The sequence below is a fragment of the Gopherus flavomarginatus genome, chromosome 9 (genome assembly GCF_025201925.1).
Source record: "Gopherus flavomarginatus isolate rGopFla2 chromosome 9, rGopFla2.mat.asm, whole genome shotgun sequence".
Classification (NCBI taxonomy): Eukaryota; Metazoa; Chordata; order Testudines; family Testudinidae; genus Gopherus; species Gopherus flavomarginatus.
The window spans coordinates 4,177,380-4,202,168 of record NC_066625.1 but is presented as its reverse complement, the minus strand read 5'-3'; the positions used below and the strand labels follow the sequence as shown (position 1 = coordinate 4,202,168).

Sequence of the window (24,789 nt, the reverse complement as noted above, 5' to 3'; positions counted from 1 at the left end):
CCTTTTCATTAGTCCCAGTGAGTAAGATGACATGATAAACTGAGGTTTAGTAGAAAAGTTTGGTTTTTTTCTTTGTCCATAACAAAATGTCTTTAAAATAGCGTACAGAGTTTGGTCCCTGTGCTAGTAACGTCATCACCACCACGGAGTTACGTTTTGTTTTTTGCACAGATGCTTTGAAGCAGGCCAGTTTCCTGGCCTATAAAGTGCACACAGTACTTACCTTACTTCACAGCTATGTTGAAGATCAGTTCATGTTAATACTTAGCACTTACTATTCTAGCATGTACATTTCCTATTTTTCCTCAGGTCTGCATTCCCAGTAATTCACACTCCCTCTTCTCTCCCACCACAAATCAAAAAGTTAGTGTTTGCAGATTACGTTTCAGTTCTATATGCTGCAGGTGTGATACAGGTTAACTTTAAGGACATCATTTATCACAAAGTCATTTCCATGGAACCGGTATTTCTTTTATACAGAACTACCTTAAAATTTCACAAACTCACCTTTTGGTCTTTCTTCTACAGTGTGTGTGTGTAGGGAGCCTATTAGCCCATTTCCATTATACATTTATTCATGGTACTTTAACAAACAGTGCTTCTTGGGGCCATTCGTGTCAAAACAACACTCACAAATGAGGCTGAAACGATGGCCTTTTAATGTGTCAACTTGAAGCCCAAATTTAGCTGCCTGTATTTTGTTGCAATATGCATTTAAACCTCAGATTCTTTAATAGTTTTTAATATCAAACTGATACCAAATGTGGTTTGCGAATTTAATTTTTTGCAGATACCTCTTTACAAGCAGACCGCTTCAAAGCGTTGCAGTTGTCAGTAATCCTATGTGCACTGTAGTATAGAGTGGACTCTGTATGGGAGTAAATAAAAATGTTTACAATTTTTGTATTGATCTTTTGAAAGAACAATCTGTGACTGTGTATTTTCTGTGTCCGTGTACCAACTGCAACTTATTTTCAATAAAGATTTAAAAATTAATAGAAGTGGCCTGAAAACTCCAATAATACTTTATTTAATGATGTGAGCACATGGAACAACGAACCTGCATCAGGCTAGATAGATGGGTAACTTCAAGTTCTCAATCCCCTAGGTGAGGCCTACGTAACAGTTTGATAACACAGAAGAAACTAACTGAAAATAAAGGGAAGACACAAGATGCTCTTTCAAAGAATATGCTTTTCATCACCTCTGAACTTTACAAACCAAATTAAGCGACAAGGGGAAAGCAGTTTACATTATGGGTCAATAGCTAACAGAGGAGCATGTAAGTGCTTTCATAGTGAAAGTACTTTTTAATTGTGGTAGCATGACCAACGTAAAAATACCAGTCTCTACTGCATGAGAAATAGAGATTTAGAACTTAGGAACAATCATTTGAAAACATTAACCTTTGCTATGTAGACATGCGTAATATACACAATCATGCAACAAGATACATCCCTTGGAAAATCATTTCTCTTCTCCATTTCAGGGGATATAGGCTGGCCCTATGACTAATGGTACAAGATCAGGTACTGAAAAATATCCTGAGTTATATGAAAACAAATAACCCACAGAGTGCAGTCTGGCATCAAGCAAAATCAATAATAAAAGAGAAGGCAAAGATAATTCATTTCTGTAGCCAAGACTAATGCTTCAACAGCTCAAGCTCAGTTTCATAGAAGTGCTGCTTAAATAAAAGCAGTGTCGTGTCACTCAAAAACTAATTTTCATTTCTATTCCTATGTGGTAAAAATAAACCATGGTCTGCCATGACTGGTGTGTCTCAGACACTCAGAAGCTACAGCTTTGAAAGTGCCCCACAGGAAAGCTTCTCAACACTCCCTCCAGGTAAAGCTGCTGCTGGAGGAGTTCCTTCAGATGACTGACAGATCCCCCCAGCCCCTCCAACTGGGATTTATAAATGCCAAGTGGTAGGAGCAAAGCTCGTCCAGACTGTTGCCACCAAGGGAGTCCCAGGAAGTAAAACACTCCTACAGTTCTTAACATCTTGTCCTCTTCAGTGCAGACCACTGTCAACAGATAAATGCACTTAAAGGCACTGCAGAGCAACAGAATGCTCAGCGACCAGTAGCATTTCCTGTTCCAATTTGCTGTCTGTTTTGTGCTAACACAAGTAACACATCCAAGAAATCAAACATGGCAGTTGTTAAATAAAATTATGGTGAACCAAATGCCCTTTGAAGAGAATAAAGCTTTGAACACTACTTTACTACATGCAGTCCTACAAAATAAGTTTCTTTAAAGAACACGATTACATAGAAAGTCAGAGGCAACTTCAAATTCCAGGTTCAACTAACCACAGAGAAAGATCAGTCCAATTCAAGTAGTAGTAGTAGTAGTAGTATTTTAGCTTTCAGCCAGGAATATTCTTTGCTATATAAACGGCGAGGTGTTTACAGCATACATTTTAATGGTCTTATTCACCAATGTCGCAGCTTCCATCTCTCTTCCTAACTCTGCACCAATTACCTCCCTCTCTTTGTGGCCACAAAAATAGAATATTAGCTGTAACCAGAATATTAAGGAAACCACTGTAGAGCTGTTTCCACCAATAGCAATGATAGATTTCCACCTTTTAACTGTAGCGTCCTGCAAAGTTAGCATGTTTCTAATCAGGTGTTTACAAAGCTAACATTTTGGGTGTTAATTAGATACAGGTGTAGTCCAGTGATCCCTTTACACAGCACTTTTAAGCAGGGCTGCACTGAACCTCCCAATGCTAACCTGCATAAGACTACTCAACTGACCCTCACAGTTGGCTGCACTACACTGTCAAACCTCATTCCAAAAAGTGCACGTTTAAAATTGAGACTATTTTATTGGTCTTTGTGAAAGCTAAGTGATGATTCTGCTGATTGCTTGTAAGGAAGGGAATTCTTCATCCTCAATATGCAAAGCTTTGTGAGAGGCTATGTCCTGCTGAGTCAGCACTTGCTGACACGTCGGGCAGATGCAGCAGTCCAGGGCAGAAGCAGAGTCCACTTGCCAGACATTCTTTTTGTTCTTTTTGGGTTTGTTTGAGCCTTGTTTCTCCTTGATTCTGAAGTCATTGTGAGCAGAAAGCAGTTCCTGCTGCTTAGCTGCGTCTGGCAACAACACCAATAACTCATTAAAGATTTTCATGAAGTTCTCTCCAAGCAGCTCTCGGCAGCTTTGGTAATATTCTGCCGCAGAAATTAGCCCCTTTATTTAAAAGAGAATCAGGACAATTAGCAACAAAAAGGAAGAGTCCACTGACCGAGGGTGAAATTCATCCCTCGGTACCTCTAACCACTCAACCTCATTGTTCATTATTGCCTCAACCCTCAATGAGCTGACAACCGAAAGTAGGACTTCAAATATTTCTAAGGGTTTCCACTACTTACCTGTCTGAACTGTCCAGAATGAGTTTTAAATTTATTGAATCTAGACTCATCACTTTGAAGAAAGTCCTTTATAGACTGTATTAACTGAATGTTCCTTTGTTGAAAATGTTCGGGTATCAGGTAAGATCCTCGACAGGGTTTTGGCCTGCATTTGGAAAGAAAGTGAATTAACACTCCATGCAATGAAAAGGGACTGAAAAATGCCTTAGATTTGTTACACTGGCCCTTGCCAATCTCTCACCATGGGGTATGCTACCCGCTTCACCCAATTATACATGAAACTCCCATTGGCAACATGCACCCATCCCAAGGAGATGCTGGAATGGCATCACCTAAGGATTAGGGTATCTGCTCCCAGTTTTTCCTGGATGGGGAGAACACTTAAAATGCAAGTTTAATCTATTTGTGATCCAAACTGGCCTGGTCTGAAATACGCTTCATGAACTGTGATAACTAAGTGATACAAGTCACAAAGGCCTTGTGCATACTGGGACCAAAGCGGAGTTATTTACAACTCACAACGTCTGCATGAGGATGACAGTTATCTCGTGTTAGCAATCTTAACGGAAAACAAAAAGAAAACGGCCCCTTCTCCCATCCCGCTGCAGACATGGCAAAGAGACCAACCTTGGAAAGAATCAGAACTAAGAGTGGCATTTAGAGGCTATGAGTACTTTGTAAATTCCCCCCCAAAAGCAAGTTCCCATATGCAGACAAATATTTCTATGTGTAGGTGAGTCATAGTGAGCTATTACAAGGCAGAAGCATATTGCAACTGTTAGAGTGGAGGCAAACTGAAGACTCTGCTTATTGCTCCAGCAATAAGGATTCCTGCAATATGGAAGCAGAATGGAAAAAGGTTTCTGATCTACTATCATAACCCAACCCACTGCCTCACTGCACAAGTTACTTAAAGAGCATGGTGGCATCAGGTGGAAACTCCACAAATCCCAGGTAATTAAAAACCCACTTTCAAATTCAAGTTGGTGTTTACAAACTATGAGTGTGGGTGTCTTATGCAGGGAACTTTCATGTGTTTGTGCAACACTAGAAGTGAGCAGCTTTCTTTGACAGCAAGTCATGCTTCCCTTGGTGAGATGGAGTCACTATGCAAGGTTTTTAAGGATTTCTTCTTGTAGGTTTAGGGACAAATATGAGGGACTCTGAGCTGGTCGGTCAGTTGTCCATCCTCCCCTCCCGCCCCCCCCAACCCCCTCTCCCACAAAAAACACGTGTTGCATCCGTTTAGACTTACTCAGATTCAGACCTATCTACCAAAATGTAACTGACACCTATACCTCTCTACACATTAGCAGGAATCTGACTCTCAGACCCTATAACTGAGATCTGAATCAGGTCCTTACTTTTGTATACTGCTGCCTCTTAAACCTCACCTGTTCAGGCTAATCGCCCCAAAGCAGCATGCAATATTGAGAAGCCCTACATGGATGAATTGAAACACAGATTGTGTGTAGACTAATGTGAATTCTCGAAGTGCTTTTACTTACTCGTTCTGAGATGTAGTGACAGGATCAGAGACATTGGTGGATGGAATAACAGTAAAACCTGGAGGTGGTTTACTAACAGGCACTGACAGCCCCGGAGGTAGAGGGGGACTCTTTAATAGCGCCACAGAGATAAAGCCTAGATTCAAATAACACAGAATGAGGAGGAAGTTAGTGCACTGTCTATGCTACACAGCCCATCATCTCTCAGATCCAGTCCTTCCCTTCCCTTAAAGGTCTGTAGAGATGATACGTTACCATTTATAAGATCCACACAGCTCAACAGGTACCAAAGCATCTGAAGACAGTTCAAATGAAGGGATTAATCTGCTGTTTTACAGGCCACTGATCCTAGTCAGACCAAGAGATGCTACGAATTGGCTGTTCTTCGGACACAAAGCTCAAGCCCTAACTCTTGGTTTACTGCTTCCACAGAAAGTGAAGTACAAACATGCACTGGTGGAAAACCCATTTTTACATAATGGAACAAATGGCAAGGGCACAGCTTTACTTCACCTGAACCACACAGCGGACGTTTTCCAGCAGGCTGCCATCTGGCGTTACTCTACCACCAATGGTGGTTGTGTTGCCACCTTCATGAGATGCAACTGCCATGTGCTGCACGGGTGTATGAGAGACACTGACCCTACTGCAATCTGAAATGGTTGCTACCACCTCGCAACTTCACAGTGATACTTTCCTCCAAAGCGCAGATTCTTCCCTGCCATTTAGGTCATTCTTTTGCTCTGGGAGAGCTCTCTGCAGGAATTTTCCACTAGGAAAGCAGCAGGCCTGTGTTTGTGAGTGAACTGCCCTATTAGCTATACACACAGACTACATTAAACTACACAATTCTAGGGGCCTGATTCACTATTGTGTTACTTCAGCTACACCCATCATAGCACCACTAAAGGCAAGGATATTACATGAGTGTAAACCTAGGGTCGCTGACCCATCAAGCCTACGTGTATTTATACTGTGATCATGCTGCTAGGTACTGTTCACACACAGCGGACAGACAGACTGTCCCTCCACGAAGGAGCTTCCAGACTAGCCCTTGGAATACTCCCGCGCACAGGTACACCTGGCATTACTCATTAGCCAAGCAGGAGTGTTCAGAGGCTGGCTGCTTATCTACAAGTCACCCTAAGTGCCAGGCCGAACACAGCAGCTCTGCGGTTGCATGAGGCAGGTATGTCCCAACGTTTCAATGGAATTTTAACAGGACAGGGCCGCAGGGGAGGAGTTCAAACTGCTCAATGAGGTTTGCTGGGCTAAAATGTTTCTACTTTACTCTCTAGCTCTGCAAGTTACAGGAATCTGTTCCTATTTTAAGAGAAATTCTGGCTACCCATGGAAGTCACTCCTCTCTTTTGCGTGTTTAACATACCCTATTTATTTGACCTAGTCAGAATGGGACTGACTTTTTGCAGGGGTTACCTGGTGGTGGCATTCTAGATGGTCCCGAGCTCCCGAGTGCTGGGAAGTCTTCCTGAGATAAAGGGCATTGGTTAGTCCCTGGAGGCTTTTTAAGGCCAGGTGGCTCTTTGGATGCACTACAAATTGCTACTGATTTTTCCAAGTCACCATTCATGACAGCTGCGGATCTGTCGAGGAGGTGAAGATTTGCAGGGGCACTTGGCATCTGCTCAGCTTCTACCAGTTTTTCCAAAGCTGATGCAGGAGGCAAGGTCTCCTCTGGCTGCTGGGGGGATGATGCTCTTTGCTTCTCAACTCCCATCTTCTTTTTCTTGCTCACTTTAGTAAAAGTCTGTGAGGTGGAAGCTGCCAGCAAGGAGGATACATCAAACATTGTCGGTGTATTTCTGATCTCCTGGGTCGTCAGGCCACTGCTACTGTCTTCGTCATCTGACAGGGAGGGTTTACCGCTCTTCCTGCTTCCTTTATTGCTGTTCGAGGGGGCTGTTTTTTTGGCCAGATGGTTTGAACTGACGCTGAGGGAAGTGACGGCTTTAACTGCGCTTTTATTGGAACTGTTGCTCCATGCAGATGTGATGTTAGACACTGTTCTAGCATTAGGCCTCATTTTGGACACCAGAGCCGGAAAGTCCTCCTCTTGAAAGGCTGTTTTCTTGGCAGCAACTGTGTATGTTAAGGACACCCCGGAAGCGATGGTGGGTGCTGCAGAGGAGGAAAGGCTTGGGAAATCCTCTTCCTTCAGCTTAACTGATGCTGGCTGAGCAGAGCTGTGGGAAGGGAAAACAACACTGGGTACAGCAGTCACAAGGTCAGCACAGAGGAGGCGCAAATCCACTGGGCAGAAAGAACTCAACATCTGCAGTTTCCCCTCAAAAATACTATCGCTTAGAAGAGGTGTCGAGACTCACAAGTAATTGTGGGTAAAATTAAATGGATGCGTGCTTACAAATAGGTCATGTGCTACAAAAGCCCTCCCACGAGATGTCACACTGCAAGTCTAGTGAGACTTCAGCAGCACACTGCCTGGGCCGGGACTTGGACACTGCCTTAGAAGGCTCACATTCCAGTCCGGGACACAGCAGAAGCAACCACAGGCTTTAGAGGGGCACTCCAGTAGCCACCAGCTTTGAGACGGTGACCTGGTAGCCACTTTAGAGACCACCACTGGCTTCAGTGGAAGATGGCCAGCAGGTACTGTGGGAGTGTGGATGTGTATCTACTGGAGATAAACGGCAGGGCTAGAAAAGGAGTAGTGGTCCAAGAGGATGGGATATGGGATGATTAGAAACTTATCTGAAGAAACCTTTAGATTGAGCAACTCATGGGAAGTGACAGCCTACACCTTGTCAATCAGTCCCACTGAGGCCACGTGGGTGGTTTGCGTAGCCAGAATTTGGGGAAGAGGGAGTAATGTCTCAAAAATAATTTAACTTCAAATTATCTGTACAACTATTATCTGCCAAATTTGGAACCCAAGTGAGCTTATAAACCAGACTTCACTTTGCTATGATCTTGCACAAACTTACCATTGTAGGGGCCCTGCAGCTGAGCCAATCGCTGGAAAGTCATCTTGGCTTAAAGCACCATTAGCAGCTGCTTCTTTTGGAACTTTGACAAAAAGACCAAAGAAATGCTCTTAACTAAAATTAATTCCTTTCCGCCTGGGAGCTATCAACGAGCATCAGGACACCACAACTAATTCTGGTTTTGGTACTATACGCTGCTGTTAGCTGTGATATTCTAAATCAGAAGAATGGACGTGCACTTTAAACAAATGTAAAAATGCACTTTTTCATTCTGATAACTACATTTGCTACTGCTTCCCCATGTTCTGGGTTTAACTTGCAGCACGTTAGTGATAATGAAGAAGAGTGACACTAACACTGGTTTCTGTATGACGGGTTTGATACTTGACTCCAAATAGAGATGTTAGTGCCATACCAGTCTTCAGTGTATTTTAGGATACTGTATCCAGAATGCTTTCCACTTAGGTTACAGAATGACATTAAAACACCAGTACTTAGTATATAATATTTAAAGCCCAAACTGACCTCACTTGAAAACGTACCACATGGCAGGCCTTAGCTTTCTGATTCTAGCAATTTTACACCAATATTGGAAATTAAATTCTTCACACCAAGGGAGAAGAGTGCAGTCTAAACCTACCACTGTCTGTACGCCAAATCAGGATGTTTTTCACACTTTGGTTTGATTATTTTGGTTGTTCACGTATTTCTGCCCAGAGTCATTTAAAATATGAACACGCTGCCGGAATCCCAAAGGAAGGAATTACATTTGGACATGTTTCAAGGCAGGCTAGCTGTGCTGGTCTCTTTAATGGCCAAAATCAATTCTTTGCCATGCATCCCATAACCATTCACATCTTTGCCCATGCCTGTTGGAATTCTCTACAGTCATCAGAACACACACACAACTAACCTGTGGCTTCATTTGAAGGCTTTGGCACTCGTTTAGTGTTGGACACGTCTGGATCCCTCAATTCTTCTTTTTTACCTCGACTGCTATCCTCTTTATCCTCGACTTGTTTCTTTTCTTCTTGCCGTTTTGCTGCTACTGATGCCCTGACTGCTGCTGCAATATCTCGGTCCTCTTCTTCCCTACAGGGCAGGACAGGTTTTTTAGGTCTAACAGAAAGGACTAATGGGCTTTTAAGCACCTTTGTCTCTCACTCCAATTCTCACCTTTAAATTTCACATTCAAACTACTTTATGTCAACTGCCTTATGCTGCCACCTGCTGGGAAATGTTGCAACTGAAACTCAACTTAATTCATATCATCACATCCAGGTTCAGGCTTTGAAGAAACAGGCAAAATTCATTCATTGGACTTTTAAATTCCATACGGCAGTGGGTCTCAGACTTTTTTTAACTGGTGACCCCTTTCACATCGTAAGCCTCTGAGTGCGACCCCCCTAATAAATTAAACACCCTTTTAATATATTTAACACCATTATAAATGCTGAAGGCAAGTGGGGCTTGGGGTGGAGGTTGACAGCTTGTGACCCCCCAAGTAATGAACTCGCGACCCCCTGAGGGGTCCCGACCCCCAGTTTGAGAACTCCTGCCGTACAGCGATAACTGATATCTAAGTACAGCAGGAACCAGGATGAGAATATCAGAGACGCATGGGAACACTAGTCTCTCCTATACATTTTCAAGGTACGAAAACCTCATTTGTTAGTCCAAGTAACTCAGTGTAATATGGTTCATCATGAACTTCCAACACATGCAAGATCCACATGCGAAACACCGATGTATATGGTGCCTGGAGATGGATTTCCCCAGTGAAATTACCGGTAACGAACACCCCACTGACTGCCCAGCAAGAAAGAAAAACAGACACACAGTAGGTACAAAGCTCTTGTGTGGATGAAAGGAGACATAGTGCCGTTTAATTTCAATACTTAACCCTCTTCTTTTTCCAAAGCACAGGCCCACCAGAGATCTGTTAGTTCAATAAAAGAGCACAGTCCTTAGAACAGGAACTTAATGATTGCCCAAACCTAAAAAGGTCCGCTAAGCCTGCAAAGGCACATCAGTTACTTCAGAAAATCCTACTTCAAAAAGTCAAGCATGAAAATAACTATGTTAAACCAGAAAATTCTCTGTTATACTAACCCACATGTTGGAGAGTTCAGGATAGCTTTAAGATTACAATGCTCATCTACTTTGGCAAGTGCAGAGAATCGAAATTTCTTGTAAAATACTTTTGTTTAATTGTGTGCATGTGGTGTCCAGACTTCTACCGAAAACTAGTCACATCCTTATCTACGGAGGTGGTACTGCAGTTTCCTCATTTTCCTCCCACCAAAATAATCATAGAATCATAGAGGTGGGACTGGAAAAGGGACTTCAACGGGTCATCTTGTCCAATCCCCTGTACTCTAGATGGTACCTGAGAGGTGTTTAAGAAGAGATTAGACAAAATCCTCTCCTGATGGAGATTTCACAACCTTCTTAGGCAATTTGTTCCAGTGCTTATCTACCCTGACAGTTAAGACATTTTTCCTAATCTCCAAACTAAACCTCCCTTGCTGCAGTTTAAGCCCCCTGCTACTTGTCCCATCCTCACAGGTTAAGGAGAACAATTTTTCATCCCCCTCCTTGTAACAACCTTTTACGTAATTGAAAATTGAACTGTTATGTTCCCTCTCAGTCTTCTCTTCTCCAGACTAAACAAACCCAATTTTTTCCATCTTCCCTCATAGGTTCTGTTTTCTAGACCTTTAATCATTTCTGTTGCTCTTTTCAGGACTTTCTCCAATTTGTCCACATCTTTCCTGAAATGTGGCATCCGAAAACAGACACAATACTCCAGCTGAGGCCTTATTAGCCAGAGCAGAGCAGAAGAATTACTTCTCGTGTCTTGCTTACAACACTCCTGCTAATAGAGCCCAGAATGACGTTTGCTTTTTGCAACAGTGTTATGGTCACTGATACAGTATTTAGCTTGTGATCCCCTATAACTCCTAGATCCCTTTCCACAGTACTTCTTCCTAGGATGTCATTTCTCATTTTGTACGTATGCAATTGTTTGTTCCTTCCTAAGTGGAGCACTTTGTATTTGTCCTTATTGAATTTCACCCTATTTACTTCCCAGCTTGGTATCATCTACAAACTTTATAACTCTTTATAAGTTTATATAAATTTAAGAAATAAGAAAATATTTCATCTTCTGCAGTAAATTCTGCAGCATGCTGCGTTACTCACCTCTTATATCTCCAGCTCCCTCTTCTGTTTTGCTGCCCTCCTCGGAGTCCCGATCTCCCTGGTCGTCCTTGTCTGTTATATCTGTCAACTTCTTCATAGTCCTCTCCACCTACAACACCTGACCAGGAAACATGTCCAATCATTCTCTCCGTTGCTTTTCTAATCTAGGAACGTAACACCATTGCTCCATAGGTGATTGAGAGTCAGGAAAAGTCCTTTTGTACCAATATATTTTAGCATCTTACAATCAGCAGCCACTGATTTTATAAAACCAGTTAGCCTTTACCATTATTGCATTAAAATGCATTTAGCAGTATATGGATTCCATATATTATAAGATTGTGATTCAAGTTTAGGACAAATTTCATCTTGATGTGCAGAGATTTCCATGTACAGCTTCCAATAAAGTAAAAAATACCCATATATCTCCCCACTTTTAGTACCAGATGTACCCCTCGCAGTACCATGGTTACCACTCCCTTCATTCATATTACCTGTATCCCAAGCAGTTCTAAAATAGATTAGAAAGTCCGCTGTGAAAATAATCCCCTTATTTTGAAATGGGACATGATGAGTTTTCAGTCCACAAATGGCCAACTTACACACCGAGATCCTGAAAACTTTCAAAGCATTAAGAAATCAGAAGGTATCTCTGGCAACTTGTTCCTTCCAATCTGACTTACTCTCATTCCTCCGTTGGTGCCTGGGAGCATAGTTGAACTGAAGATCAATCTGTCGGTTCTGTCTGGCCTCGGCCCTGTTTTTGCTGTGGCAGGCTGTTTTGTGTGCTTTGTAATCTATTTCTGTACGGAAAGCATGAGTGAACTGTTCTGTACTGCACTGTCCCTCTTCACAAAGGAAATGCTTTTCACGGAAGTGTTCGCGAAGGTATTCGTAATCGCTGGGAAGAGGGCAGACATTGATTGGTTAGTCCAGCAATGTAGTCAACTTAAAAGAATTGTTCGTTCTTTAAAAACATTTTGAGTGTTGTCACTCCATTTTGCAAACTCTAGACTAGCGACCTTCCGTACTCGCTTCTCTGTGTGTCAGGACACGGAACAGTGCATTGCATGTCTCAGAGAGGTTAAAGCAAATTCACTGCATGATGCCTCCCCGACCTTGTCACATTAGCCCTGCACAAAATCTCCTCCATAAAAGGAACTTTATTCAGACCTACTTTTCCCCAAATAAATCTTAGACTGTTGGCTATTATGGGCATATGTAGCAGAGCTGCAAAAATTGCCACATAACTGCACTCCAGAGTCTAATTTTTGTTTTTAGCCTTCAAGTGTGAAGAAACCTTAAAAGCATGAACTGGATATAAATGGATGATGGGCTGTCTGAATCTGCAGACAGTCTGAAGCAAGATCTCATACGTGTGAACTGTCCCACTCATCTTAGTGTGTTAATGTGAGCCCTGAAGATGACAGTTTAAATGTCACCAGTTAAAATGATTTGTAGTGAAATCATCATCAAAAACATCCATCTGATGTATCTGTCCAATAATCCTAAACCATCCATCGTGTCTTCCTAAGTCTCAAAGGCTAATTTCCCAAATATGGCTCAGATACCTCCCAGACCCTTGGACTCCCCCATGAGAATTAAGTACCAGCAAATTCACTTAAAAACGGAAAGCGAGGGAGCAGTAATAAATACATTGATTTTAAACACAAAAATAGAGACTAGCTGCTGCATTGATTACATAGTTCTTTACAAACCTCCCTTCCTTTATTAAATGGAAATGTAGCCATAGCTGCTCAGCATTTCCAGTCTGCCACTGAGGACTGCTGCTGCGTTCAGAGGGATTGCCTCTTGCCACGGCATTTAAGGCCAATTCACTGCACTGCACATGATATAATCAGTATCTCTCATTCATATGTACAGTTTTATACAACTCTTAAAGCTCAGTGGCTCCGTTTGCACTGATATAGCGCTGAGCAATGCATACAGCCCATTTTCAGTACAGCACGTCTGTTAGCTTCAGAAGAGACATCAAACAGGAGAAAAGGTCAGTCTATCAGTCCCAGCGTTCCATCCTCAATGCAAATTCAAATGAAGATCAAAAGCAATCTGCTCACTCTTGCGTTGGGTGCCTTTGGACAACCTACTCTCAGAGGTTGAAAGCAGATGCAATCACCTTTCCATCAAGATTTAAATCTTTACGTGAATTAAAAGAAACCCAGGTCAGCCACTCTCACAAACCTGTAATATTCCTGAGCACCATCTGAATCACAAAAGTGGCAGAAATAGTGATCTCGTCTCAAGTGTTTCAATAACTCGTCGTTGTCTAAATAACGCTCATCACAGAATTTACAAAGTGGATGCCCACGATGAGATGTGTCGTCTGGGTCCCCATGTATTCGATGTCGAGCGAGGTCTTTGCGGGAATACCACTTACGTTCATGTGTAAAGATCTTAAAGAAAGAATTACCTCATGTCAACAGAGAACTGAGCAGTTTACTGATGGAGTAAATCAGGTTCTACCAATCTTGATGTCACTGGCCAACATTACTAGTCAAAGCCATTTCCCACTTTCAAGCTATGAACAATCTGTGGTTAAATGGTTCAGTGAATGGGTGTAAGAACTCAAGTCCCTCTCCAACTTAAATCTAATTTACATTTCACGCACCTGGAACAAGGAAAACAGACCTGTCAGTTTCATTTTCTCCTAGTAAGTTTTGTTTCATGTGCTAACAGTGTAGCAGTTCGGGTTACAAACTCTGTAGGAAAAGTCTTTAAATCTAAACCATCTTCTGAAAACAATCGGTATTCTCCTTACCCAAGATTGGGACAATGTAAAATGAAATGAGTCAGCCGTTATGCATTTGGTAACCTTCCTCATAAAGCTACCGAGTGCCAGGCCTGTACACAAGCATTGTCTCAGTCCACAACTGCTGTACCACTTGCCAATATCTTGTCGCTCCTGGCATGGAATTTGTTTCTCTAGGAAGAGAGCTTATAAAACCGAGGATACCAACAAAATACACATATACCTCTACCCCGATATAACACTGCCCTCAGGAGCCAAAAAATCTTACCGCGTTATAGGTGAAACGGCATTATATTGAACTTGCTTTGATCCCTCCGAAGTGCGCAGCACACACACTCCCGGAGCACTGCTTTACCGCATTATATTCGAATTCGTGTTATATCAGTGCGTGTTATATTGGGGCAGAGGTGTATATACCAACAACATTAGGCACTGATTCGATATAACTGTTTGAAAGTGAACCAAAAAATTAACATTGCCAAATACTCTCCAAAAACTGGTGGTAGATATTCAATATATATCTTGTCTAGACCAAAGGTATTAAACTCATCTTGGGCAGGGATTACTTTGGCTTCATCAACATCAACAGAGTGAAGCAGGAAGGAATTCCTTCCCTCTACATTAACCAGTGCAGATGAGTATCAGTCACATTGGAGGTTAGAGGTTACAAGTGTTCTTTCAGCAGCAGTGATCTTAGCTGAACCACTTCGGCTAGAGTGCTGCTTTCCACTCTGAAAGCTCAAATTTAAGATGGTATAAAGTATTAACTGTCTAGCTCTATACAGACTCACACTTTAAGACCAGAAGGGACCATTATGATCATTTCCATCATGATAATCTAATCTGACCACCTGCACATCACAGGCCACATAACAATGGCTATTAAATATTGTAACCATGTAGGAAAAAAGAGAGCAATATGCAGTTTTAAGGCCCACTTTAACTTGCTCAGGTGATTTCTCATCATGTATATGAACTCGTGCAAGTTCTAAATACCTCTGAGTTGGTTTTGCTCTTGAGGAGGACTCTGAGGTCCTATTATGCACCTTGTTCTCTGAATAGGTGCTGAACGTTTTTAGAATGAGGTTTGGTTTGTTGTTTTTTAAAAACATAATACATAAAAAAAAATTAAAATAAGAGATTCTACAGAAAGCAGATGTCTATAGTCAGGCTTTCTGATGTGACTGCAAGCAGGAAATTAGACCCATGGCATTAATCCATCCCTGGGGTGGAGCTAACGTCATAAGGCTTTTTGAGATGGCTGGGCTATAAATATATTTAAAATAGAATCCAGACTGAAAGCCTTAGATTTCCTTAATTACCAATTTATGACAAGTGGTGGTTATAAAATGCTGCAAGTCACTCAAACAGAATTGGTGGGGTGGAAGAAACTTCTACTGGGTCATTGATTCCATTTCTCCACCGTGTCCTCTTTTCCGTTCTGCCCTCCCTCTCCAGCAAGACTCCTACAAACTTACAGTTACACAGATTCCCATGCAATGAAGTCTCTTTTTCCCAACCCTAAAGCACATTTTTATGGCTCACCTTCAGGTGTTTAACACACAGTTTACAACAGAAGAGCTCATGCTGTTTTCTCATGTGCTGTTCCAAGTCCACAATGGTGTTGAATGGCCGCACATCTGGACACAGAGGGCATTCATGCTGCAGTAGCTTCCTAAAGGAGAAAGATATTCAAGGAAGGTTTATCCAGGTTATTTCAAATCCTATCCCAAAAACCTACACTTCAGAAATAAAACCTACACTTCACTGAAAAGAAAAATGTTTTATTAGCAACAGAGTGTTACTTTTTTTTAAGCAGTTACAGATCATGCTTATTCCAAAAATACCCTTGATCATTCTAGGAGCAAAACTGAAGTAAACTATATGGATGCTTGAATATCAGGAGGGGAGCAGTACAGCTACTGCTTGAAAAGTGATACAATACTAGAGTGGCATGGCCTATGAACAGGCTGTAATGTGTTAGAGGATTCTAACACAAGGGTGTGTTCTCAGCTTCCTCCAAAGATAATGGTACGAAGTTTGCAGTTTAATCTGTGATTTGTTAAAATCCAGTCAAGTTAAATCTCTTCGAGGGGCAAGAACTTCATGCAATATTGTATCTACAAGATATAGTCGAACAGTGACCTCATCTGCAGCTAAGTCATATAGTTGGGGGTGGGGGGGAAGAGGGAGGAGGAAGCCCTAGTACCGAAAGAGGAAACAAGTAAAGCACCATTCTCCAAGGTGATAGCAGAAGCAGAAACACAGGCCTGGCTATTAGGGAACAGCTTAATGGGTTTAGCTCCTGACTGTCGTTCTGCAGCTATTCATGACATTCAGAAATCTCAGCAACAAACCATTGGGTTTGTCTTTTAAAAACTGTGACATTTCTAACCAGACACATTACAAAATGCAACTGCTCAGAGCAAACGTATTTAATTAATCAGAATTTATTTCCTACTTATCCGGTAGTCATTTACTAATAATAGGAGGCAGCAAGCAACACGTTTCTGGGAACACTTAGTACAGTGGAACCATATCTCACTTATCTGAAAACCCCTCAGACAGTTAGTATAGCAAAATCCCACAACATACTTCCATTTTCCATTCTAGGTCAGAAGGCCACCAAAGCCACTATCCAATCCAGCAAACGCCAAGCCATAAGAGAATACCGATGCACCTACTGAATCCCATCCTGGGGCCAAACAAGGCTGAATGCATTGCACTAGTCTCCAACAAAAGGCACTGGCTGCATTTACTGCTCAGCCCTATACCTTCCACGTCCCATCTCCTGTCCCCTATCTTTCCATTTAGCTGATCCCCTTCCTACCTGAATCCACACAAAAAACCCAAACAAACATTCAACTAATATGACATTTGCTGCCATCCCATTGTTCATTCTGTTTGAGTAACACTCCTTTCCCCCACCAGTCGGTATTGTCTAATTAGCTCTTCAAGACAGGGACTTACAATCTGTCTACTACTCCGTGTGAGGCACTATACAAACACAAGGTCCCACTCTTGGTTGGTTCTTAAGCATTATGAAAAAACATGATTAATAAATCAGGTGATGATATTGTTCTTACTAACAGAGACAGCACCAATATAAGGAGCAGAGGTCATTCAGCATCTTGCTCAGGGCATGTGAGAAAGATGGAAAAGTGTCTTTTAATGACAAATCACATATTAAGCCGCTGAAGCCCTAGGATTTCAGACTTAAAGATGTGTCCGTTTTGCAGCCCCAGGTCTCTTGGACACTTCCAGGCACACGTTCAATTTTCTCCATTCTGCAGCATGGTACAAAATACACACATTGCAATGAAATTTCCAAAAGCTGAGTCTGCACTGTTTTACCTAAGGGCAGCATGCATTTCCTGTTACATCCTAAGGACAAGGAATTATTTTAGAGATGTCATATTAAAGCCACAGGCTACCTGCTGTACACACTTGCCTGGGGCCCTTTTTCTAATCTGTCTACCCTCATCTTTCTGAACGCAATATATCCAGAAATCAACTGAAGATGCCAGGGTTGTTAGGCTAAGGCAAAACCACAGATATAATCAAGGTCATCTCCTAGGTGTGCTTCCTGTATCAAAGCCCACTGCTCAGATGACCCAAGGAAAAAAGGAAGGGAAAATATGATAATGCTAGGCAGGAGAAGAGAATGCTAAGTTTTACCTATACAGTGCAAAAACTTTTCCATCAGTAAAGTAGATGTCATATTTCTTCTCATGCTGCAGCTGATTGATTGGTATTGCTGAGAAGGATGCAAGCTTCCTTCCAAAGACCACCTACAGACAACAAACAGGAAAGATTAGAGAAAGCACATATGAAGTTGTACAGTAACTCCTCACTTAACGTCCTCCCACTTAACATCATTTTGAAGTTACGTCACTGCTCCATTAGGGAACATACTCGTTTAAAGTTGTGCAATGCTCCCTTATAACGTCATTTGGCTGACTTTACAAGAGACCATTGCACAAGTTCCTCTTCTCCGCCTCCTGCCCTTCCTTTCCCTTCCTCCCTCCCTCCCAGTGCTTCCCCCAGCTGTTTGGTAGCACTTAGGACTTTCTGGGAGGGAGGAAGCAAGCGGGGAAGCTGCCCCCTCGCAGGCAGGGCCACCTGGAACGCAGGGGCTTTAGGGCCCTCGACTAAGGAGGCCCCAGGACCCTGGCCTGCATCTCTAAAGCCCGTTTCAGAATGTGGTCCTGCGAGTACAGGCCGGAGGACTCAGGAGGAGCAGGGGCAGCCGCGCAGCCAGAAAGAAGCGGCACTTACCCCTTCAAAGCCAGCCAGAGAGAAGCGGTGCTTTGAAAAGGAAAGCGCCGCTTCTCTCCAGCCACTGGCTGCGCGGCTGCCCCTGCTCCTCCTGAGTCCTCCGGCCCGTGCTCGCAGGGCCGCATTCCAAAACGGGGCTTTAGAGCTGCAGCCCAGGGCCCTGGGGCCCCCTTAGCCCAGGGCCCTGCAGCCCCTAAAGCCCCTGAGTTCTGGGTGGCCCTGCCCGGCGAGGGGGCAGCTCCCAGAATCGTGGCCATGGAGGCAGTGCCGCGCTGCGCAGAGCCACCTGCACCAAACAGGAGCTGCCCCAGGTAAGTGCTCTGTACCTCCCGCCTGCCCCAGGCCTGAGCCTCCTCCCTCACCCCCACCCTGAGGGCCCTCCCACATCCTAACTCCCTCCCAGACCCCGCACCCCTACCCTGAGGCCCAGGGGTAAGCCAGGGCAGCTCCCCAGTACAGTACAGTACAGTATATAATGCCTTTTGTCTGCCCCCAAAAAATTTCCTTGGAACCTAACCCCCCGCATTTACATTAAATCTTAAGGGAAAATTGGATTCGTTTAACATTGTCTCAGTTAAAGTTGCATTTTTCAGGAACATAACTACAAGGTTAAGTGAGGAGTTACTGTATGTTATTGTGGTCTACACTCGATCACCATTATAACCTAAACTTGTTACAAATATTGGTAAGTGTGTACTGAATCCTAGACATACTGAACGCTGTTTCCCAACCCATTGCCTATGTGCTGCTGGGAGATAATACCGTGAACTTTTATGATGTAAGTGCTCAGTGACATAAGACAGAGTCTCGTCAAGGAAACAAGCTAACAAGAGTCAATAAGAAAAAAATGCAAAAAATATTTTTTAAAGGATTAGTAAATTCAGATGCATCCTGTGTAAGTATTGTTTACAAAGAAATCAGCAGCCCAAGAAAAAGGAAACATAATTCTCTTCCCAAATAAACAGCCAAGAAACAGAGAAACACAAAGGAATCACACAATAATGCAACAGTCAGTCACCTGCACCAATTCAGACAAGTTACAGGAGATCTCTAATTGTTTTTCAGTTGACACTAGGACTGCTATTGTTCATGAAATACCTCACAACAGCTCAATAGCAGGTCTGAGGTACTGTGTGTGCGTGTAGTATGATCATTATGAGTCTACTGGCTTCTTCCACAGTAATTTCATTTAACCAAGAGTCTTCTCCATGACATATCCCTAAATGTGCATATGACAAACAAGTACGGCCTGTTTTCTTACTCCATTATACACTATACTGTCGTTCATCTTTAAACCTACTCTCATCGGCCTCAAACACTATGTTGACTCTATGCTTTTGCTACTTCATTACTTTTGCTACTTCAGTCTGCATTAGTGTGTCACCAGAGGATATTTAGTCATACTGACATTCCTAGCTGCCTTTCCGGATCACACACAAACACTATGCTACTAACAGACCTATTCTACGAAGCAACCCAGTTGTAGTGCCTATAGCTCCACTCTTTTCAGTCAAGGACTTACTTTTCAGCACAGCTCATTTGCCACAGTCTATCCTGATTTTTTTCCCACACACACAACAGTACTACAGGTAGGCTAAAAATGAAGTCTGTAGCCACTAAAAAACAAAGATGATATCTGGAGCAACTGTGAGTGAGGAAGGATGGCCTAGTGGTTAGGACACTAGCCTATGACTTGGGAGACTCAGGTTCAGTTACTTGCTCCAGTAAAAATTCCCTGTGTGACCTTGGGCTAGTCACTTAGCCACCCTAGTACTACCTCACAGGGGTAGTGTGAGGCTAAACACGCTAAAAATTGAAGTGCTTTGAGCTCTACTGATGAAATGTGCTATATAAGAGCCAGGTATTATTACAATAAAAGGATTGTTTGAAATAATTCAAATAGGTGAAAGATGGCATAAGGAACAAAAGCTGAGCCCACAAAATATAGCAATTACTACAAAACTGAACAGCTGCAAAGGTTAATGCCCTGTCCATGGGGCTAAGACTACCAGCTGGTTTCACCAAAGACAGAAATATATCAGCTTGCTTCTCCTCTGGACAGCAGCCAGCAGCAGGAAACTAGATGCTTAGAGGTAATAAGTCCACAACTATAGGGTCTATCCTGCAAGCATGCTTAGGTTACAGCATAGGCACTTCCCTTGCCAAGCAATTCATCCTAAGCTACAGATGCACTATGTTTGAACACACTGGTACTTAACATCATATTCAGCCTCTGACAGCATGAAGAGGACCAACAGAAAACATACCACCACCTCAGACAGGCAGGCACTCATGTCTTAGTCAGCCAGAGAGGTTCCAGTCTGTCTGCAACTGCAGTTAGAAGGAACACAGGCCCCTGGAACAGCACACCCTCTTTTATAACCTTGCCCTCAGAAAGTTTGAGAACAGGGAGGGAAGGGCAGGAAAGCACTCTACCAGCCATGCTGCACTGCCAGCGCATCCCAGGAATGGGAATATGTAAAGGCTACTCACAGAATTTACTTCAATCCCAGGCCTTGAAGCAGACCCAGGGGATTAGTCACACGTGCAGAAACTACTAGACTGAGACAAAGCTTTTATCCATTTTCTAAAATACTTCCCCCAGCTACATTACCATCTGCTCCCTCTAAGCTTCTTTGTAGGAGACATCTTTCCACTACCACCTTCATTTAAATGTTACGTTCTGAAATCAGGCAGTTTACTGTCAAATAATCAATTCTCTTGCACCTGCTGTTAGTTTAACTTCACGTTTCATACTTGGGATCACTACTAAGTGAATGTAGAGTATCTGCCTTTTATTCACTCTTGTTTCATGTACTTAAGCTTTGTTCTCATTCCACCATGTGGATAAAACCACATGCACTTGACTCATTACATATTTACCAATCTGCATTTCCTCACCCTGGCTGCCCTCCACGTGGATTAAAACAAGATCTTCAACCATCAGAGTACAACAAGACAAAGACAGAGCTGCAGAAGATGTATGTAGTCTGGATAAAAATTAACATCATATCAATATCCCTAAATAGGATTTTAAATAAAGTGGTATGGCATTCTATACTATTGTTAACAAATTTACATAGTAATGAGGAGAAAAACAAACTTCTGGCTTCCACAAACTCTCAGTCTCCTATGCACATCGATAAACAATCTTCACGTTGCTAAAGTGATTAGAGCAATTGAAAAGCAGTCAACGCAAACAGTTTATTTGGGAGGAGCCCTTCATTTGGCAAGGAAAAACTGTTCATATTTCATTTCCTAGCACAGTCAATTCGGGTGTTAATTCTTATTTCTTAAACGGCTCAGATCTCTCCCCACATCAGTGCTGCACAAATAAACATTTTGAAGGCTAACAATTTTTAAATGCGAATTTAACATTCTTGAAAAACAGCCTGCAGCTCTAGAAACTGAAGTCTTATTTATAAAGCAGGAAGCACTAGCGCAAGCTTCCCCACGCTGCCATCAAGGTGCCTCAACTCTGACCCAGAGAACCTCCCCTTCTGGGTATGAAGGCTGTGGAGTCTCCATTCATCTTTTTGACTTGTTTATTGAGACTGCCAATGAAAAGTGTTAATTACAGTGTTCTTAGTGATGTGAACGTTTTTCTTTGGGAACAGGACTGAGATCCTTCAAACTCATTCCACATCAGTCACCAGCCGTCAGAGGCTCACTACCAGCCCTGGCTGTATTCAAACCTTCAACCTAGAGATGAATGGCTTACTAGTTCCCTGGTACTTCCAGTCTCCCAAGATTATATTCTTAATATTATGCAAAGAGAAGTGCCTGCTGATATTGACACTCTGAGAAAAGTAGATAGAAAATACACTAAATCTAACATCAAGTGAGGACAGGTAACAGAACAATGGAGTAAATATGACCGAAAACATGAACTGCAGACAGGAAGGCCAATCCAGTGGCTGCACAGGAAATTAAGTCTGTAAAAATGGAGAACTGAGAAAGCAGTGAGGAACCATGACAGCAAAGAATGTAGCATACATAAGTGGCAAGTAGTGTCTATCATGGGAAAAGATCAGCATCTTCAGGGCCAACTACCTTGGAAGTTCAGTAGTTCAATATGGTTCCAATATCTTTTATCTCCACCAACTTCATACCAGGATGATGTCTGACCGAGTCAAAACTTTCTTGAGAAGAGAAGCAGAAATTCAGAACAGGCTTGTTGAGCAGCAGAAAGCTAACACACAGAAACTGCTCTAAAGCCACCCTGCATAAATTCACGGGTCAGAAAACCCAACACATTTCCTTGTCTCAGTATGTACATTCAAAGTAGTAATAATAAAAGGATATTGCACATGCTGAAGCATTATCTATATTGCCTTTTGCACTGATCTAGAAATCACCTCATCCTCTCTGAAGAACTCAAGTGGGAGAAAGTTTTCTTATGTTTCAAAAAAAAGTTTTTGCCACTTTGCTACATTCTTGCTCTCCTTCCAAGCTCCAAAGAGACATTTCAGACTATGCAATTAGATAACTGGATGTGTCTGACTTGCTCTTGTGCGCTGCAGTAGGAATTCACAATACTGATTCATAAAGAAGGGGTAAATTTCAACATATAAAAGCACATTAAATAAAGTTCAGATAAAGTTTTTCCTTGTTTAAAGAAAGCACTGCAGAATCCTCCTACTTGAAAGAGCTGTAAAAGTAGATACATCACCATCACAATGTTTTGTAATACAGGACTTGCGCAAGTCCAGAACAGAGCATGTAAAACACCTTTCCCCAAGCTTAAAATCAGAGCAAGAACCAGGCAGACTTATCAGTGTCTCCTTAATACTAACACTAGAAAACAAGGACAGGTTTACTTAAATATTTAAAATAAAATCAAAGAGGAGAAATAATCTCTTAATATCTTGGTTTTCAATACCCTTCTCTTTGCACTTGAACAGTAGCTGCAACATTAGGGGCAGAGCTCAAGGCCAAGCAATATACCCAGCAGTGAAGCTAGAAAGCTTTTCTATGTAAAAGAAAAAAAAAAAAGGATTTCTCTCTAGCTACAGATCTGATTTAGCCATAAACTATTCTAGGATCCATCATCTCCACAGTCTGACCTCCAGCACAAATTTGTTCAGCATTTCAGTGGACCACAGAAGTAGAACCCATGTCCAGAACAGCTGTGTGACCATATGGGACGACACCATCAATCCTCTTTTCTATTAACGTTTGCTTTAACAGGTAAACTTTATGGTCAGGGTTCCTACAACTCCATGAGTCCCAACACACTAATTCCCAAATTGGTGGTTTTGTTAGTGAGACAGAATAAGAAACCTCCCTTCCTCAAGCTAAACCGGCTTTTGTACTACTGGCTGCAGGTCTGGATCCCCACCCTCTACATATAAGGTTCTCTTTGCTCTTTATTAGATTAATTAGCTTTTGTAGTTGTGACAGCTTCAAACACCGAGGAGTAACAAACAGATGGTGTCTGGAATGATAAATAATACTCAGCCGTGCTCCATGGGAACGTTACCATATCTAGCAATGCAGGATTCTCCAGACTAGATCCGCAGCCCATTGATCTATCTGGGCTGCTCAGCCTGCCAGAGAGCATTTCACAATGAAGAGGGAGGCACCATGTCCTTGCTAGTACCCCGTTCACTGTGCAGGGCTGTGCACTTGGCAGCCCAGAGGGATTTCTTCCCGCCCCTGCACGAGGTGTCTCTGAAGGCCCCAGAGGTTTAGTCCCATATTCCAGCCCCCCCCCAGACAGCCCCACACTGCTGGGCCACGCGATGGCCTGTCACTGTCTAAACTGCCCCACAACACTCCTACACCAAAGCAGCTACTCGAGTTTCAGCTACTTCGGCTTCCTCCCACGGCGAGACAGCCCCACCCGGAGCGGCGTGTACACGTGGAAACCCACAGCCAGGCGCAGCCCCGATCCTGCCGGGCGGCGGCCCCGGGGACCCTCCAACTACTCCCCGCCCACCCTGGGCCGCGTCCCCCTTCTCATCCCGGCCTCACCTGGCCCAGCTCCTCCCGGCACACCGCGCAGTACCGCACCCCGCACAGCGCCCGCATCCGCACCGAGCAGCGGTAGCAGATCGGGTGGTCGCAGCGGCCCAGCGCCACCACCTCCAGCTCCCCACAGCACAGCACGCACAGTCCGTCCGGGGGACCCGCCGCCGGGGACGGGGAGGCGGCCATGGCGCCCCGGACACGCCGCGGCCTAGGCCCCGCTCAGCCTAGCAACCGGCCCGGAGCATAGAGCTCCAGCCGGCCTAGAGCGCCGCTCCAACCCGTACGCAACCCTCCGGCTGGCGCGCCTCCAACCATAGAGACACGGGATGCCGGCCCAGAGCGCTGTCTTCCCAGCACTCTGCTGCCGGCGCCGGCCTCGCCTAACCATAGAGTCCCGCTTAGGGCTCCAGCTCCAACCCTGTCGCGGCCAAGGAGATAGGGCTAGAGCGTCGCTGCTCCTTAATCTCGCTGCCCAGGACTCCTCCAGCATTCTGACAATAGAGACGCAACCTAGAGCGCCTCCTACCGTCACTCTCGGTAACCATAGAGAATGACTATAGAGTGCCCCCGCTGGCAGGCCCCCTCTGTCGCTGCTGACAGACCTCCACTAAACTGGAGTCCTCCCACAGGGACATTTCACCCCAGTCCTTGGGGGCTTCAGGGCTGGAATCCAGTAGTTACCCCCAAGAGATACAAACCCGCCATCA

General features: G+C 43.4%; 1 protein-coding gene across 3 annotated transcripts; it reads right to left on the bottom strand.

Annotated features, from left to right (window-relative positions):
* Positions 1–1,969: 1,969 nt before the first annotated feature.
* On the bottom strand, positions 1,970–24,318 carry ZNF598 (zinc finger protein 598, E3 ubiquitin ligase). 3 transcript variants are annotated; one of them, XM_050967265.1, is made up of 12 exons: positions 24,086–24,318; positions 17,510–17,622; positions 15,377–15,506; positions 13,264–13,475; positions 11,745–11,962; positions 11,062–11,179; positions 8,771–8,949; positions 7,858–7,939; positions 6,332–7,098; positions 4,895–5,030; positions 3,387–3,531; positions 1,970–3,204 (listed from the first exon to the last, which is right to left on the bottom strand). In XM_050967265.1, the coding sequence occupies exons 1-12, from the start codon at positions 24,266–24,268 to the stop codon at positions 2,857–2,859; spliced, it is 2,631 nt and encodes an 876-aa protein (XP_050823222.1). In that variant the 5' UTR covers positions 24,269–24,318; the 3' UTR covers positions 1,970–2,856. The 3 variants fall into 3 exon arrangements, with proteins under 3 accessions (XP_050823222.1, XP_050823223.1, XP_050823224.1); XM_050967266.1 differs by having other exon boundaries at positions 24,149–24,318; XM_050967267.1 differs by lacking the exon at positions 24,086–24,318 and adding an exon at positions 22,163–22,251.
* Positions 24,319–24,789: the final 471 nt, after the last annotated feature.

What these genes read in the sequence shown, in the direction of transcription:
- ZNF598 (XM_050967265.1), bottom strand. Translation starts at nt 24,268, where the DNA reads ATGGCCGCCTCCCCGTCCCCGGCGGCGGGTCCCCCGGACGGACTGTGC. An exon ending in TGTGTGTTAAACACCTGAAG is followed by an intron (nt 13,476 to 15,376) that starts GTGAGCCATAAA and finishes TCTTTCTTTAAG; the next exon opens with ATCTTTACACATGAACGTAA. An exon ending in GGGAGCTGGAGATATAAGAG is followed by an intron (nt 8,950 to 11,061) that starts GTGAGTAACGCA and finishes CCTGCCCTGTAG; the next exon opens with GGAAGAAGAGGACCGAGATA.